The following is a 17,874-nucleotide window of genomic DNA, read 5'->3' as shown; positions in this document are numbered from 1 at the left end:
TGTTCAAATGCAGTGGAAAAAATGCGACAAATTCACCTTCGATGGAATAACCTGCGATGGAATCTTTGTGTCCCTGATACACACTAACTGAGAGAAGAGGTTGGTGTTCTGGGTTCAGATCCTTCCACTGCAGGCTTCACCTACTTGGATTGGATACCTTACAATCCCTTCCATCCCCATTGTGGAATGTGGAGTCCCACAGGGGTCAACTTTATCTCCTCCCTTGTTTGATATGTATATAAAAACAAGGTCACAATCTGATGGCAGAAAGAGTGGTTGTTTTCTCACAGTTACACAAACAACATCTAGATTACCCGTAGGCTGACTGAAGACCACCCACATCACAACCTATGCCATATAAATGCTGTATAAACCGTCTGATTAACCACATTGAATGTGGGACGAAAAATAGCTGGCCATTTCCACATCAGACTAAGACAGAGTTCTGATTACTGACTACTAAACATCTCCAGGCAAAATATGCCCTCAATGCAAACAAGGCTGTCTGCACACCAATGAAAGGCACCCTTTAAGCAGTTCATTTGTGACGTCCTCATTTCCTTGCAACGCAAACTCCATAAACAGCTTAACTAAGTTCTACCTCCTGCTCTTCTGAAATGTTAGCCCCATCTCTCAGAGCGCTGCAGCCATGGCCTGTGCTATTATTGGGGGTAAGCAAGGCTATCGCACTGCCCCATTCCTCAGGGTTCAGCACAAGGTTCTGTGCTGCCCCCATCACTTCTAGGCTCAATCAAAAGAATGCAGTGAGACACCCCTGGAAGAGACGGTGCCCCATTACATCGCAATGCCATCACTGCGAAGCCCACTTCATCGAATTTTTTATAACGAATTTTAGGACATTTCATTGATAATATAGATGGGGTTTGGGGTATTAATTAAGGAGGGGAATATGGGGGATTGTGGGTACCCCCACTGCATTTATATTTGATGAAATGTGTAAAAAGGTGAGGGGAAAACATTCGATGTGGGCTTCGCAGTGATTTTTTCGATGTAATGTAGCTCGGAAGAGACAACATTGTGTCCATGCTCAAGAGGTTTCACTTGCGCCCAGTGAAAGCTAGTCTGTGTGAAGGACCTCGTGCTGGTTCATTAGCCTATGTGGGGGCCAGAGCCCCCCCCACGCCAAAACCATATAAAATGATCCCAACCCAATGGAGAATCAAGCACCCACGTCTGGCTGCCAACCTGTCCTCTGTACATGCCCACGGCATGGGTCAGTGATTTCAGGTACTGGCCTCATCAGACTTCAGGATCACAGAGCCCGAGGCGTCTTTGATCCTCTGCAAACCCAGGAGCTCCATGATGTAATCTGCAGATTCGCTCAGGTGCCCCCGGCTTTGCTGAGGGTCAGTGACCTGGGAAGGGCAAACAAAGAGACCATAACTTCCTCTTGTGACCCCTCAATCGAGGGGTCACAAGAGGAAGTTACAGTGACTGACAGAAGTGCCAGCCAGCCACAGCGTTGCTGAAACTGCAACTTGCAGCAACGCTGTGGCTGGCTGGCACATCTGTCAACTTGCCTGACATTAAAATGGCGGGCGCATCTCCCGTTGCGGCTACGGCTGTGGTGGGATAATGTCTCTCGCCATGGCGTCGGGGATTGGGGCCCCGGCTGGCCCTGGCCCACTTAAAGCACTGCAGAAACCCATTGTGGCAGTGAGGAGATTTGTGCTAAAAAGTGGATGAATTTGTCATTGTAAAATAGTTCTCCCACTGCAGCGCTTCGGCTTCCAGAGGTGCCTCTTCAGTGTCACCAACAACTGGAAACCTGCGTTTCCCAGTTAACCCTTTCCTGTTCTTACTTCTTACAGACAGAAGGTATCTTTGCTGAGTTGGCGCAAGACCATTGCAGGGTGAACAGGTGCTTTATAAAACAATTTACCACACCTGTAGAGCAATGTCATTCTATAGATGAGGTAGAAAGGAGTTTGTGTAACTGGCAGCAATGGGCCATGTTGATCTCCCCTCCACTATGGCCGCCACGCTGTCTGAGCTGTTCTCAGGTAAAGACAGACCTGCATGGAATCCTGTCCAAGGTGGATGAAAGGTCCTGGTGGTGGTATGTATGGGACGGAGAGTCAAACTAGAGGTGAATGAGACAAATGGCCAGGTGAAGAAGTACAAGAAAAGGTCCATCTTTCCCACCCAACCTTGGTCCCACGCCTGGGACCTTCTGCATCCCATCTCTCCATGACCATCCAAGTGCAACCTTAACAGCGCATCCATGTTAATGGTTCCATAGGATTGCAGCCTGTCACTGCATTCTCTTCTCATACAGTACTCCGTGGCTTGCCCGCTAGGTTTGCATGACATAACAACCAGCACATACAACGGGTGGGGGCGATATGGAGTGGGAAAGGAAGCATTCAAGGGAAGAAGGCAACACACCGCAATGCTGGTTGAGGGGCGGGAAAACACTGCTTCATTGCACTCAAAGATACAGCATGCTTGGCGACTACTTGCCACCTTGAGCCCGCGTGTCTGCGCGGGGAGGCGAGATACTCACGTCCTTCAAACAGCCCATGAAGTTGTTGCTGACCGGAGAGCCAGGCAGGTCCGCAGTGTTGGGGCTGCCCCCGATGTAGAAGAAGTCGTCAGAGCCCAGCATGGTGTAGTCCTCCTGGGTGTAGCCTGTAGAGGTCAAGATCCCGTCCACAGAGATGGTCACCTGTGGGCAGTCACACAAAGAGGGGTGGGGGTGGGGAAAGGGGCGAGAGGGAGGGGACAAGGAGACAGAGGTTATCCAGATGACACCAACCGGCGGGCAAGGACTCTGGAGTGATGCACCAAACCCATTTTTATGTCTGCTTCTCAGGGGTGTTCCAGTTGGCTGAAAAACGGTTGGTAGGCCCATGGCATGGCAAGATGATTGGGGAAGTGTGTGTGTATCACTCAGGGGCACAAGATTTGATGGGTTGCGGCAAAGGAGGCCTGCCATCTCAAGGCACGTGGATCCAGGCCTGGCTGCCCGTTGCCACTGGAATCAGTAGTCGCGCTGTACTACAGGTCCCAGGATGCAAAAGCCAGGAATGGGCAGCACCGGGAAAGGCATCCGCCATATCTTGGAGGGAAAAGACCACTCCGTGGCCCTCAATGGCCGCAGGAAAAGGAGAAGCCAAGCCTTAGAGGATTGTAGAATAGAAATAAGGATTTTGAGTGCGGGGTCGGGTGGTAGGATCAACTCTACAGGTCCAGGAAGAGAGGAGAAGGCAGGCAGAATCTAATGAGCAGTGTGTGCCGAGGAGTGTCAGTCAAAAGCGATGCCTGCGCGGATGGATAATGGTTATTCCACAAGACTAAGTCCCGCCCCACACCACCGGTGAAAAAAAATAGCAGGCCTTCCTATGGTGAACCCCACATGATACCCGTCCCAATATCTATATCCTCACACATTACAGGGCGTCCTATCCATCGTGAGGGGTTTATCCTCTCTGAGGGGCCTCGAGTGGCAGGGGGTCTCCACTCTGTGCGATCTGAAGTAAGCCAGGCAGTGCCTCCTTTCTGATGGCTATGTTTGGTCAGAGGCAGTCTCTTCTCCCCATTGACAGCAGGGTTCTGTCTCGCTGTGATATTTTCTACGCTAGGTCTCTTCTTTTAGGAGTGTGAACTGTGAGAGTGTAGGAGTGTTTCTCCCCGAAGCCTGGAGCCTGAGAGGGGTCTATTTTCTCTGGAGTGTGAGCTTTGAGACGGCGTCTCACCTGTCCATTATCTGAGGGCCTGTGCTCTGGTATTTTAGCTGTGGCAGGGGTCTCTTGCCCAATATCTCTGAAGTGAGAAAGGACGTCCCTTTTCCTTGAGAAGTCTCTCATAATGTAGGTATCTCCTATTTGGGGGATATGAAGTGTGAGAGGGGGATCTCTGGGACTTTAACTGTACAAGGCAGTCTCTTTTATCTGCAAACTGAAGCAAGAGATTGGTTCTCTTTAAATGTGGATTTCTGTAGTGGCACGATCTCTTCTCTCTAGGGTTCTAAAGTATGAGGGAGGGTCTGACATCTGAAAAAGGCATAGAGGATATGTCCCCTCATTAGTTCGGGAGGATAGCTCAGGGGCGATGCGCTCGCCTTGGAAGCAAGACAACGTGAAAAAACAGGTTCTATCCCCGGGCTAACCCTCCTCCGTGTGAGGTGAGCTCTGAAAAGAATCGCTAGGGCCTGCTGTGATCCTAAGGAAGGAAACAGATCTCTACTCTCAGGGATCCGACGTGTGAGAGCGGGAGTCCGCTCTCCCAGGAAACTGGCATACATTGTGAGGGTAAATCTCCTCCCACCGATGTGCCTGTAGTTTGAGATTAGGTCTCCTATCTCTGAGGGATCTGAAGTGTGAGGGTGGACTTCCCACCATGGAAGGGTCTCAGTAGTTACAGAAGATCTCTGTTCACAGAATGCTCTGAAGTGTGAGAGCCGACCGACTGTTGTGGAGGGACCGGGAGTGTGGCAGAAGCTCCGCCTTTTATTGGGGAATCAAGGGTATGAGGCTGGATCACTTTCCATTCATGGGTCTGACTTATGGTCTACTATCTTGAATTGATGTCAAGTGTTTGAGTGGCTCTGTAAGGCAGAGGCGGGTAAAGCACGAGGGGGGGGGGTTATGCTATTCTGGTGAAATGTAGCGCGGTAACCCAAGCTGCACTTTCCCGATAACACCACACGAGGCCTCAACATGTCTGGGGTTGCTTGCGGTATCGCGTTGAAGGGAAGTGACCAAGCAGTTGAGGCTAGAATGACACTTTTTGGGAATAGACCAAGCCTTATTTGCAGATGGTCTTTTCCCTTCTGTAATGTTATAGGAGGCTGAAAGGGCGTGGTCTTGAGGGCTACGCAAGGCAGGGGCAGTGGTCATGATTCATCAGCGCCTTCCAGCCGTCACTCTTCAGGTTAGCATATAGTGCAGTAATGAATACATCACCTCCTCCGTGGGATCCTATTGTGTAGACATCATCTCTTCGCTTACTTGGTGCTCAAGAGTGGGCTCTGTTTGGAGGGATTGCAAGTATAAAAGTAAATCGATTACCTCCAGTAGATCAGCTGTGTGACTAGGGATCCTTGTCCGCCAAGGATCACACACTGTAAGATACTTTTATTATCTGGGGACTTTCCGGTGTGATACTAAGGAACATTGTTGCCAATTGTGAAATTAGAGAAACTGTGTCACAGCAAGATCTGCACCAGGGAAAGATATTAGGGGGCAGTCGCCCTCCCATTAAGATTTGGATTCAAGTATGGAGGAAAACATGACCTAAGAAGAGAGCAAGATAACAAACATCAGCCAGTCATCAGTGTATCTAGATGGGTGGCACTCCACATGCGCCTTTACTTCTGCATAAAGAGAAAAGTAGTCGAGTCACACCAGCTACAGGATTGACTACATCTGTTATGTTGTGGCTTTTGTCCAGGCTAGATGAAGAGGAGTTCATGATCAGCCAACCTTTTTTTACTGATTAAAAAAACTAAAATAGGATTTAAAAAAAATCAGAAATCTATCATTATGCACATTACTCCCAAGCACAAAGGTTTCAAGATTTACCGACATGAAGAACCGGTACAAACAAATAACCAATTGATTATCTTGTGATTGAAAACACCACTCTATATCAGCATGTTTCAGTCTCAATTTAATCTGGATAGCCAATTTCAAAACAATTATTAGAGCACAAAGTCAATGAACTTGTATGTGTTGTGGATATATTTTAAATATGTTTTTACTTATCTCCTGGGCTATCGCATGGCCCCAAAAATGATAAGCTACTTTTCATGAATGTGCATGGTATTATTCTTTTCCTTAACACCTATAATTGCCCTAGGAGTGGTGCATTCACGAAGGCTCCTTAATGGACGCGTTGAGGTTCATGTGTTAGCAACTCTCAAATACAGACTCAGAGGTTCATGCTCCCCCCAGCACATGCATGTTCAAATGGATGACTCCAGATTGAAGCTGTCAACTTATATCGAAGGATGAGCCGATCATATGATGACCGATGAGATAGGGTGCCAAAGTCGAGAAGCACACCTGCATGACACGAATGCCATCATACGCCTGGTTGCTCGGTGATAACATTACAAAAACAAAACATCAAAAAGATGTACAACCTAATGTATTGTTTGCTTTAAATATTGACCTGAAGAAGGCTGTTCGGATTCAATTAAGGTCGAAACATGTTGACATTGTTTTATCTGGCATAGACTGCATGGGAAACTAATGTGCAAATAAACAGTCTGCAATGGACCATTAGGAACAGTTTATGCTTTCAAAGTCATGCAACAATTGATATAAATGTTTTAACCTGACTTTATTTCTGTAAGTCTTGAAACACATGTGTTTGGAATCAAATAAAGACATGTAAATTTTTTTAAATAAATTATCAGCTCGTTTCATACAAATGAGTCCAACCATAAAGCACGCGTGGATCAATATTTTGGTGTGCTCTCCCCATTTAATTTGTTTTGCTCTATATAATAAACATAATCACCCCAGAAAAAGGTTTGACATAATAATCCCTTATTTGTTTGCATAAATGGCAGCCCAGCTGAACGTGGAGTGGTACCCATCAACAAAATTACTGATTGCACTGATGACCTTGGCTGATCTCCAGCTATTTGGAATCCTTTGCATTATGGCATGATCAGCATGACTGGTGTGGGATCACATTTGAAAAATGCACCACCCGTGTAGATCTCCTCTCATCGGGATCTCATTTATATCCAAGAGGGAACGCGATGCATCTTCCCTTTTGGAGGTGATCTAGTCTGGAAGACCCTGGGAAAGCCACCATGTGTTACCGGGTCAATTGGAGGGTTGCAGAAGATAGGTTTGAACTCCACAGGAGTTGCTTCGTTGATGTACCCCTTGAACCTCCAGCGTTTGTAAGGTGTGGCGGGCAACCTCTGATGCCGCCTCTGGCAGCATAGTGTGAAACTAGGCTCTGCTGTGAAGAATGCTAGGTGAGAGGGCAGCGTTTTACTTCCAGTAAAGGGAAGCAGTGCCGGGGAGGCGCTCTCTAATTGGAGCGCTCCAGGACTAGATGAAGAGCCTCTTTCTCTGGGAGGCGCAAAGTGTGAAGGGGTCCTCTTTCATGTGAGCGTGAAAGAAGCAGAGATGGAGTCTCTTCTTGGACGCAAAGATGGCCCCGGCGTGATAGTTCATTAACTCATTATGAAAGCGGGGAGCCGATGGATCTCGTTTGACTCTGTGGCGGTGCGCAATTGGGGGCGATGCTTGTTGCCGTAGAGAGTGCTGTATGTCGGGAGTGCGTGTCCTCCACTGTGAGGGTGAAAGGTATTTCTTGGCAGCCTGATTATGGGATTGCTAAAATCATGATATCTGAAACCAAAGAGGACCTGTGGCAAACATTAGCAGGATTTAGAAGGGACTGTGGAGCTATGTTAGTAATCCCAAACTTGGCCCTACTGCTACTATGTTAGAGGTACCACTGATCAAATAGCGGTGCTGCTATCCACACGGCAAGTGGCGGTAGGCCCTCCTATGGTGGAACGGAATTTGAACCAGTGGTGGCTGGGTGAGCTGAAATTTTTACTACAGACCCCAGCAAGTGATAGGCTCCAAACTGTAATGAGGGGCAGCTGAGAGGGTCTACTGACAAAAACATAATAGCTGGTCCATGCGGAACAGAGGAGAGCTTGCATCTACAACCAGGGAAGTCTGAGGGCTCTTTGCATGTGAGTAAATGCCGTTGTGTGTAAGATGGAGCAAGGCCGGATCTACACGAGGGATGCATAACAACTGGTCTCTGTGGGGTGTGGTATGCTCAGGTCTGTCATCAGGGGCACGTGACGAATTGTAGTAGCTGGCAGCAGGTGTGACTGGGGCAAGGGAGGAGCTCAGACCGGCAAGTGAGGACTGATGGCAGGTGGGTAACTGCCTCTCTGTGCCAATTGCAAGGGACTTGGGTCAAACATGATTGACAGGTTTGGAATGGCAGCAACTAACTGTAGGCAGGGCTGTGCATGATGGAACTCGGGCCTGTAAAGAGAGGCATGTGAGAAGGGGCAGTGAAGAACAGCACATCTTTGTGAGGTGGAGGGAACTCAGATCTATAATGATGGGGAGGAGGGTGGGATGACAGATAGAGGATAACAAAAGATTTAGAGAATTGTGTGCGGTTTGAGGGAGCTTGGATATAGAATGCGGGACGTGTGGGGGAGAGGACAGTTGACACAAGGTGGACTAAAAGTAGTGGAGAGGGTGCATATGGGAAACAAGGGTGGAGCCGAAGGCCAATGGATGGAAGGACTCGGTATTTCTCTGTTATGTCAAGGAGCAGGAGAGAGGAAACAAAGAGGGAATAACTGCAGGTCTGGGCGTAATGGGGGGAGCACAGATCTGTAGTGAGTGACAGCCCAGTGGGCCATGGACAGTGGAAAGATGGGAGAGCCTTTGCAAGATAGTAGCTGCTGGATCTGCAATGTGGGAGGAGTGGCACAGACATGGGTCTAAGATAAGAGCGGGCTTGGCCTTGATGGCAGAAGGCCCTGGTGTGTAGTAGGCCAGGCTTGAGGGCACGCCTAGACCTACAGGAAAGAGTGAGTGCAAATGAGTCTGTGTAATGTTTGGGTTGTCCTCAATCGCCTTGCAGACTCGCAAGTGTGAAGCAGGGGTTTGTTCCCTTTTTGCGTTTAAACTATGAACTAATCCCCAGAAATCCAGCCGGTGTGGGAACGCCAGGAAAAGGACACAACACTGGGGCTCACCCAGGGTGCCCGGCGGAGATCTTTCCAGTCTACAATCAGGAATGCTTTGCAGCGTGCTGAAAATACATGGCCTACCACCAAGTTGGAAACTCAAAGAATCCTTCTACCTCCCAGTGGCAAATATAGGGGAGGGGGCCAGAGAATGAGACAAGAGCAGCGTATGGAAGAAGGAGGCGGCGAGAGGGGACTTATGAAAGAAAAGAAAGTTGGGTGAGAAAAGGGGGCGTGAGAAAGCAAGAGAGGTGGTGGGACAGGAAGGACAGGAAAGGGAAAATGGAGAGGAGCGAGAAAGTTGGGCCGTTGCCTCCCAGACCCATCAAACCTTGTGCATGATTTCCAGAGGCGGTCGGGGAAGGGGGCAGGGCAGGGGATCCTGTGTGTTTTAGATGGAAGCTGGGGTCTTTCAGTTCCTTCATCTCAGTCTGTCCCCTCTTTCCATGGGTGGCTGCTTGTTAGTACATCAAACATGCATAGTTAGATGGAAGCGTGGAGAGCACACATGGGCAGCAGAATCCGTGGTTGGTGTCGTCCCTCGCATACACTTTGTCATGCAGCTTCCTGGGTCTACTGCTTTCGCAATAGTCACCATAGACTATCAGGCGTGCACATCCTGATACTCAGGCGGTGAAAGGGGCATAGCGCTTGAGGCCATAGACCACACTAAAGAGCTTTGCATGCAAACAGAGTGGATGTATTTCCTAATCTCCTTGAAGATTTCCCTATATTTATGAAAAGGTGTCTCTAAGGCAGGGTTGTCAAATTCCAGGCCTCGAGGGCCGCAAACATGTCGGATTCTCAGGATATCACTCATTAATATTGATGCGATAAATTTGCATCTAATGATTCTAAATGCATGTACCTTTTTCTCATGAATATTAGTGAGGGATATCCTGGAAGCCCATCAGAATTTCCAGCCCTGGAGGCCTAGAGTTGGACAACACTGCTCTACAGAATTTCACAGGGCCACCATTTTTTAATAAAGCTTTGAAGGATATTCAGCAAGTGGTAACTTATGCAGCGATTTCCTCATCGATTTTCGCATATTTTGGCAGAAACCGCGAACCCTGCCATGACACTTGAATCCTGTGGAAATCAGCTAAATGTTAGTCTTTGGGGAAGTTGGCCCTCGAAATCCCTCAGCTTTCTCAATCTACCAACACTACCAACACTACCCCGCCTAGTGGTTAATCCAATGAAATGCGTGAGTGGTATCACGCCTGCTGAGCCCCGCTCCTCTAGGATTTCCTGCCTTCTCATCACTGTTCCTCTTGGCCAATGTTCACCATTAACCAGACCATGCTGAGGTGCAAAGCCGGGCAGGTGTTGGTGAAGGGAGAGGGCTTCACTTCCAGAGTACATACTAAAGGTGTCTTTCCCAGTCCCCAAGTGTGTAATCAGATTCTGAAGCAGATGAACACGAGAAGGCCCAGATGGGGTTGGCGTAAGACTGTGGCCAAGACACTGGGAAAGGCGGCATGGATGACCTTCGTCCTTTGATGAGGAGTCTGCAGATATATGCACGTAGAAGGCAAGTGGACCCAATGACACACAGGAGATCCACAGAGTTCCACAACTACATCACACCTCAAAATAAGATCTACATGACGCCAAAGCTCGGATGGAAGGTCCAGGAACACTCGCGTGGACATCTTGACAGCAAGTGGTGCAGGAGACTCCCAACCAGCAACAGAGGCTTTCGGAAGGTTCTAGTATTTCGCATTTCAACCATCAGTGGGAAAAGGGGACGCATGTAAAAACCCTCAGGCCTGCCTAGGCCAATCAGTGAAAACGGAGAACGTAGGAAACTGATCAGCCATTGATGCAAGTGAGATTTTGGGGTGGGGGGCAGTTCAGAATTAAGAAAGAACACTGGAAGCAAGGTTTCCTGGTTTAGAAAATATGCCGGTGGAGAGCTAGGAAACCATTAGATGTAGGTTAGGGACACATGCATGTCTTTGTGCACAGCGTGGCAAGACCTTAAGGCCTGGACATCACTAATCGTCGTCTCCGAATGATTGGCCACCAAGAAGGACAGTTTTAAAAGAGAAGCTCATTTTGGCCATCTTTTATTGGCTCAAAGGGTTTGCGCTGTTGAAATCAAGTTAGAATTCCATTGTGGTGCGGGACTCCTAAGTGGAGTGTTCGGTGCCTCTGGCAGCAGTAAACCAACCACAAATCTGGTGTGGCAAATTTATTTACTTATTTATTTTTGTATTTGTACAGCGCACACAAACTCTGAGTCATCAGGGCGCTTGTGGAAACCAGTTACATGTGGCCCGTGGGCAGGTAGAGTACATATTCAAAAACATAGTGGTCAGAATCATATCCAAAGCATGACGTACATATATCAGAGCCGTGCCTGGAGGCTGGTTGGGTGCAAAGATGGGCCTAACAAAACAGGAGCGGTTCAAAATGCTCCTCAAGACTTTCAAAACATTACAAATCATCACGAGAGGAGAGCAGGTGTATGCATCATTCATAGACCACCTGTTTAGAATGGTGCGCTGCCCCTTGCTCCTCACTCCTTGGGGAATATGAATAGGGAGCCAGCCGCTGGGATTGGCTACCTATCCTGAAGCTTGCACATACTCTGTGCCTCTACATTCTGCACAATTGCAAGGGGAACAGTAGCACGAGAAATATGATTGGCCAGACTCCATCCACACATCTCTGCAACCCATATATGGAGAGGGTAGGAGTGCCAGTGCCATCATGAGCTGCCCAGTGGACTTCTAGCTTCATTCCCGAAAGGTGGGCAGTGATGTTTTTGACGCAGAAGGCTCTCTGGAAAGGAAACTGAAAATGTCCACTTGCGTCCACTACTGCATGGATAAAGGGCACTCTTCAATCTCGCCGAAATGTTGAGTTGGCTTGAAGAAGGTGCTGGTCACCAAATGGAGGCATGCCTGAGCCTTGCCTGCCATTCCTAATCATCCCACCATTCCTGCATTGCCCCCGAATGTCGCCGTCATCCACGCAGGGCATTGCCTTTTGTGAACACTATTGGGCATGTGTTCAGAAACCAGTAGCATTTGCTCTGGTTCCAACTGTTTTGTATTTCAAGTCATTAGCCTTCAAACCACCAACATCAGATCTCATGTTACCTTGCACATGTCTCCAGATGACGGGCAACCTAGTGGGGGGGAGGGCTTGGGCAATAGGCCCTCCTTTCATGATGATTAGAACGCAAGAGTTCTGACCTATACATATCCTCCAATAGCAGCAGGGGGACACACAGAAGACCGCCACTGATTAGTCTGAGCCACCACCTTGCTCATGTCCTGATGCGGCAGTAGGATCCATTACGTAAAAACATTCTCTTTTAAAAACATGCAATCAGCATGTTTTCTTGTTTTCATTTGGACTTTATTTGAGAATGAAAACCTTATTTCCACCAAACTAAAGGTTGTTAACCTCCTCTTGTGCTTCCTAGCTGTGGGTGGATAAGCCGTGGCAAAGGTAGGTTGGAAGCCGTGCCGGGGTGCCTGCCATTCGCTTAACCGCTCGCGGCATGACTGGATCGCCACCAATCATGTCAGCTTCTGGGTTGGTGCCTTCTGGGCCATGCGCGTTTCCAGTCCCAGGCGTAAAGTACATAATCCAGACATCCCTGAAGACTAACCTTACCTCATATATGATCCCATTGTCTGTTTCCAGCAACTGAGGTTTTTTCACCACCTCCTGCCATTTCCGCGTTTCCTCATCCCGCAGCCATTGTGAACTGGTTTATTTGTTGCTGTCATACAGATTATGAGAATGACATCAGACTGCAGAATATAAGGGCTATCCTCTTCTTTAGCTTTAAGAAACCTGATCATGTGACCTTGGTTTACTTCACTGTCTCACAGTAGCCAATGGCATCTGCGTTTACACTTTGTGCCTCACTCACAAGACATTTTAAGCCACGTGAGCCCATGTTATCTCTTCTAATGCCGCTCATTGGACTGCCCTCCTCAGACTAGCGTCCATTGGCAGATGCTGATCTGTTCTTACCCAATCACGAGACTCTAGGCCAGTGCTAGGCAACACTGTCATTACTGATGGATCATAGGAGTATTTTGTTTCACAGGAGTTGCAGTCCAAACCATCAGGTGGGGGCCACATCTTGGGCCCCGCTGCTCTTTGCCTTGCTTCTGGAGGATTTACGCTGGGATATGAAGTAATTTTAGGCAAGTGAAAAGAAACTTAGCTTGCTGCTCACCATAGGCTCATTCTTAGAGGTTGAAGATGGGGGCTGGTGGCACTGCCACAGTCTCTGTTTAAGGGGCGCTTTGCTGGCCATGGCACACGTCAATGTGCTTTAAGCCCCCCAAAGCCCTTGGACCTTCCATGAAAGTCATTTAGTAAAGTATTGTTTTTTTCTGATAACTGCAGTTATGTGGTATGGACTTGCCCAAGCACTATCAATTTTCTTTGCAGTATTCCCATCATGGTAATCCCATTTGTTTGAAGTCTGATCCACGCCTGACCTTTTTGAGTTACCTGTGTGATTCCATGCAACAGAGGCCTAAGCTGACCAGATGGCTAGTCCAAGGACAAGTAAAGCACGAACTGTGTTGGTCAGGGCCAGGGAACTTTCTGTTATACTGGGCCTAACTTCAAACCTGATGCAGGAGGCCTGCAGTGCGGATACCGAGACACCCCCAAAGAGGAACTGAAACCTGGGCAGAAAGAGCCGCCAGAAGAAGATAAATGACTTTCCAACTAGAAGGGATGGGTCGGGACCTGGGGACTGGGAAGCAAGCCTGTGAGCAGGGAAGGTTGCAGGCCTGCACACACAGAAGCAGGCACTGGGGCGCGCCTGCCACCAGCCGGCCTTTCTTCCTCCTTCCAGTTCCAGGGGCCGCCATTAGATGCAAGAAAGGCCACATCAGTAGAAACGTAGAGGGCTGAACTCAGACCAAATCTACCCCAGGGCTATTGCAAATATGAAGGCTTTTCCAGGAATTCAGCTAAACCCAGGAGAAGGGAAGGTCATCTGGACACATGTGTGAACAAGGAGGAACCTTCTGATCGCTGCCTAAAGGTCATCTTTTTCCTGCTGGCGCTTCAACGCAAGGAAGTTCTCCTACGGGGAAACCATGTGCAGGATCTAAGTCCCATGAGCCTTTGCAAATTAGTGGTCAACGGGACTGCGAGAGAGGTCTCACAGGGGGCATAGGAAAGAGCGAGATGGGCAGGTGGGAGGGAAAGGACTCTAGGGTTTGGACTGGAAGAAAGGCTTCTCAGTGGACTGCGGGAAGGCGGAAGGCATTGGGGGAGGTGACACGAAGAAGAGAGTTCTGTTGGGTAGACGGAGAGGGGAGAGGCCCATTAGGGAGAAAGGGAGAGGGATGCCATGGGAGGGTATAGGACTAGAGGAGAGGCCTCGCAGTGGGTGATAGGAAGAAGGGCGGTCTTGGAGGACATAACTGGAAGACGGCAGGTCACTTGGGGGAACATGGGGAGGTGATAGGCCTATCAAAGAGGGCTATAAATGAGAATGGATGGAAGGACAGAGGGTTGGAAAAGGGTTATCTCAGTAGACTGCAGGACGGCGAGAAGGTTACATGGAACAAAATCATCCTTGCTGTAGATAAGCTTGAGAGGCCTAAATGGGAGGATGGTCAGGAGAAATGTGTTACATGAATGAAAGTAAACAAGGAGACCTCCTCGGGGATAGTGGAGACTAAACGGGCCACCCAGGAGATGATTGGACAGACAGAAATCTCTAGTGGGAGAAAAGGGAGGTCTTTAAGGGAATCATGGTAAGGAGAGAGGCATCATAGAGAACTATGGCACTTTACATTCACCAGACAGGTGAGGTACAACACACAGAGGCGGCCTAGAAGCAATAGGACCACCATATACCACCAGAGGCTTGGCTTACAAGGCTCCTTAGTAGCGCCATCCTTTGTTTTCCATCACCTCCTCCCATCCTCCAGTGGGCGAGTTCTCCCTTCCACTTTTGGCTCCCAGAAGGAGTAGCCACTCGCAGCTGGGATGAAGCAGAATCCCACGCAAGTGAGCCTAAGCTTCACGGCAAGATCTCTTGTTTCCTTGTGGGGTAAGATATCCCTTTCCATAGTAGACCAAGAGGTCTTCTTGCATGAGCCTAAACAAGAACTACCTTTCTCTGGTGAAGTCAAGGGGGATCTGGCTTTTCTTGGCACGGCCGGAGCATGATCCACTTTTTCTGACGGAGCCAAGGCCAGATCAGACTTTTCTCGGCAGAGACAGGGTGAGATGTGTCTTTTCTTGGCAGGGCCAGGATATGATCTGTCGATTCTTGGACGGGCTAGCTCTCACCAAAGGGCAACCTCTGCTGTGGCACATGGCAGCCAGCGGGAAGCTTATGTCGGTCTGTGGCCTAGGCTTGGTCTCCGGTTGCAATGGCAAAGGTGGGCTGGAAAGCAAAGAGACGGAACGCTGCCCAGAGGTTATGATGGCTCCAAAGCTTTCGGTCCAACACTTGTTGGTGGTCATTAGCTATGTGTGTAGATCGCCTCCCTTTATTGTCCCTCATCTAAGCATGTATGCCTTAAGACTTTGCTCTTTTTCATTGTTATCTTGTACACTTGCCATGTACACTTTGGGAGCAGTTTTCTATTCAGGTAACTAAGCCTGGACATGAATTCCTTACTGCATTGACATTATTGGAACAGCGCAAACCTCCCATCTCCTGCAATGCTGGACACAACTCAGAAGACATGCCAGCTTCCTAACACCTTGCTTAGCTTTCTGGGAGAGGGCCCGGGGCATGAATGTCACATTAATGAGCCAGAGGAATCATTAGACTCCCTTTCCGGCTGCTACATGTCAGCTTCCTAACACCTTGCTTAGCTTTCTGGGAGAGGGCCCGGGGCATGAATGTCACATTAATGAGCCAGAGGAATCATTAGACTCCCTTTCCGGCTGCTACATGTCAGCTTCCTAACACCTTGCTTAGCTTTCTGGGAGAGGGCCCGGGGCATGAATGTCACATTAATGAGCCAGAGGAATCATTAGACTCCCTTTCCGGCTGCTACATGCCAGCTTCCTAACACCTTGCTTAGCTTTCTGGGAGAGGGCCCGGGGCATGAATGTCACATTAATGAGCCAGAGGAATCATTAGACTCCCTTTCCGGCTGCTACATGCCAGCTTCCTAACACCTTGCTTAGCTTTCTGGGAGAGGGCCCGGGGCATGAATGTCACATTAATGAGCCAGAGGAATCATTAGACTCCCTTTCCGGCTGCTACAGTATTTTATGCAAGTTGTTCAGGATGAATCCATGATAGGGTGACCAGACGTCACGGTTTTCCCGGGACAGTCCCGAGAAATCGCCCACCGTCCCGGGGTCCCAGGAGTTTTTTCATTTTATAAACCCTGTCCCGGGATCGGATGGGTGGGTGGCTATGGTCCTGGTGTTTGTCGTAAATCGATTCCAAAATCCCCCAATCAGGCCCTGCGCGACTCTTCATGCACATGAATGGGGGCGTGAATGCTTTTCACGCCCCCAGTTCCTCCCCCTTTCTCCCCCTGGCCGCGCTCCCTGGGAGCACCCCCCTCGCCCCCGCAACAGGTCAGAGACATAGAAGTAGGACTACAGTTTTATTTGTGTTTACTGTAGTCCTACTTCTATGTCTTTGGCCTGTCCCGTTTTTAATCTGGTCACCCTATTACATGAAGCCGTGCCACCCATTAAGAGTGACACCGAATGCGCAGCAGAAGGGAGCGGTGCCGGGTGCATCACGGCTTGAAGAGCTTTCCCGGGGAAAATGCTCTTCAACCTGATGTGTCACTCACTGAAGGCCTCAGAGTGCGGGATTACTTGAGTTAGGCATAAGGAAGCGCCAACAGGCCATGCTTGGCCAAGGGGCGGGAGCGCAAGCTACGCCGACATTGCAGTCCCTCACTTGCCCTCAGGGGGAAGGAACTCAGAGAGAGACACCAACCACGGAGACGTGCCCCCACCGAGCACTCCAGCGGACGGAGAGAGGGAGGAGGGAAGTTAAGGGGTTAGGGGCGGCAGGGGGATGTATCATATTAGTAAAGAAGTATTAGGTATCTTGGGCAAAATTATAAATCCAGACACAAAAATGGGAGTTAGTACACCAACGAGACAGTTAAATCCAACAGTATTAGTACAGTTTTTTAGTCGTATTAATCGAAAAGAGAATATTGTCAAAAGACTTGATTGTGAGAGATGACAGCATGCAAATGAGATTGTACAGAGCGCCATGCAGGTAGCGGGGGGATGGGCAGGGTGGGGGTTGGGAGGGCTGGGGGATCATGCATACCCCATCCAAGAGGGGCGAGGGAGCGGAGCTGCCACAAATGTTAGTGCGCGGGACAATGAAGCGACCGCATGCCACCCAAGACACAGAGAAAAGAAGGAAGGCGAGAACCTTCTAGAAGGATAGGAAAAATCTGTCATAAGCGCTTCGTCTAATGGGAGCTGAGGCTGGAGGTCCAATGCGCATGGACCGGTGCTGTCTGCCAGATCAATGCTTAAATGCGGGCCGGAAAAGCATGTAAAATGCCCAGAAATGGTCATACATCGCCTCTGCACTCATCATGCGTCATTGTGGTCGCCACCCAGGCCAGAGGTTCTAGTTGTGTAACTATGGCTGAATAGTAGTGGCTGGGGTAGAGTCCTCTGCCTCCTGGTGTTTGGGTAGAGGTGCCTCTGCTGCCCTCTGCTGGCGTGCATCCTATGTGCAGACCATAGAGACACAGCAGGCCCTCCTTCAAGAACTTCAAGGAAATGTGGCCAAGGCCGGGAGGGCGTGCAGAAAGAAGGAGGCAAGAAGTAGTGTGTGCTTGAGCACCACCACACGCCTGGGTATTCACAGGAACTTCACCCCACCCAAAGCTAGGTGTCCCAGCTCCAGCACAGGGCTGTTAGGAGGCCCAGCGTGGTTAAGAGAGGGAAGCCAGAGAGCCTCAGCGAGAGAGAGAGAGAGCAAAGAGGGACAAGAGGGACCCGGTGGATCTGTATAAACTCTTCAGAAGAGCGGCGCATCGTTGCCACACTCTGCAGCCAGCGCACCAGAATCCAAAGGCTCTCCAAAGCTTCACAGTGGAGAGTAGAGTGTGCGTGAACCCCGCCATAGCCAGAGCAGGGACTCTCTGCAAGAACGGCTCCCAACGCCTGATGCCGGGTGAGCAAGAACATTGCACTAA

At 49.3% G+C, this 17,874-nt stretch overlaps 1 protein-coding gene across 25 annotated transcripts in view; it reads right to left on the bottom strand.

Annotated features, from left to right (window-relative positions):
* NRXN2 (neurexin 2) overlaps nucleotides 1-17,874 on the bottom strand; it is a 2,524,532-nt gene that overhangs the window by 1,197,069 nt on the left and 1,309,589 nt on the right. For all 25 annotated transcript variants that reach the window (XM_069645062.1, XM_069645065.1, XM_069645068.1 and 22 more), the window contains one exon: nucleotides 2,528-2,689. In XM_069645062.1, coding sequence (XP_069501163.1) covers nucleotides 2,528-2,689 — 162 coding nt within the window. The remainder of the gene's footprint in view (nucleotides 1-2,527; nucleotides 2,690-17,874) is intronic.

The sequence above is a fragment of the Ambystoma mexicanum genome, chromosome 2p, assembly GCF_040938575.1.
Source record: "Ambystoma mexicanum isolate Mex_15411 chromosome 2p, UKY_AmexF1_1, whole genome shotgun sequence".
Taxonomy (NCBI): Eukaryota; Metazoa; Chordata; class Amphibia; order Caudata; family Ambystomatidae; genus Ambystoma; species Ambystoma mexicanum.
This window is presented reverse-complemented; position numbering and strand designations above follow the sequence as displayed.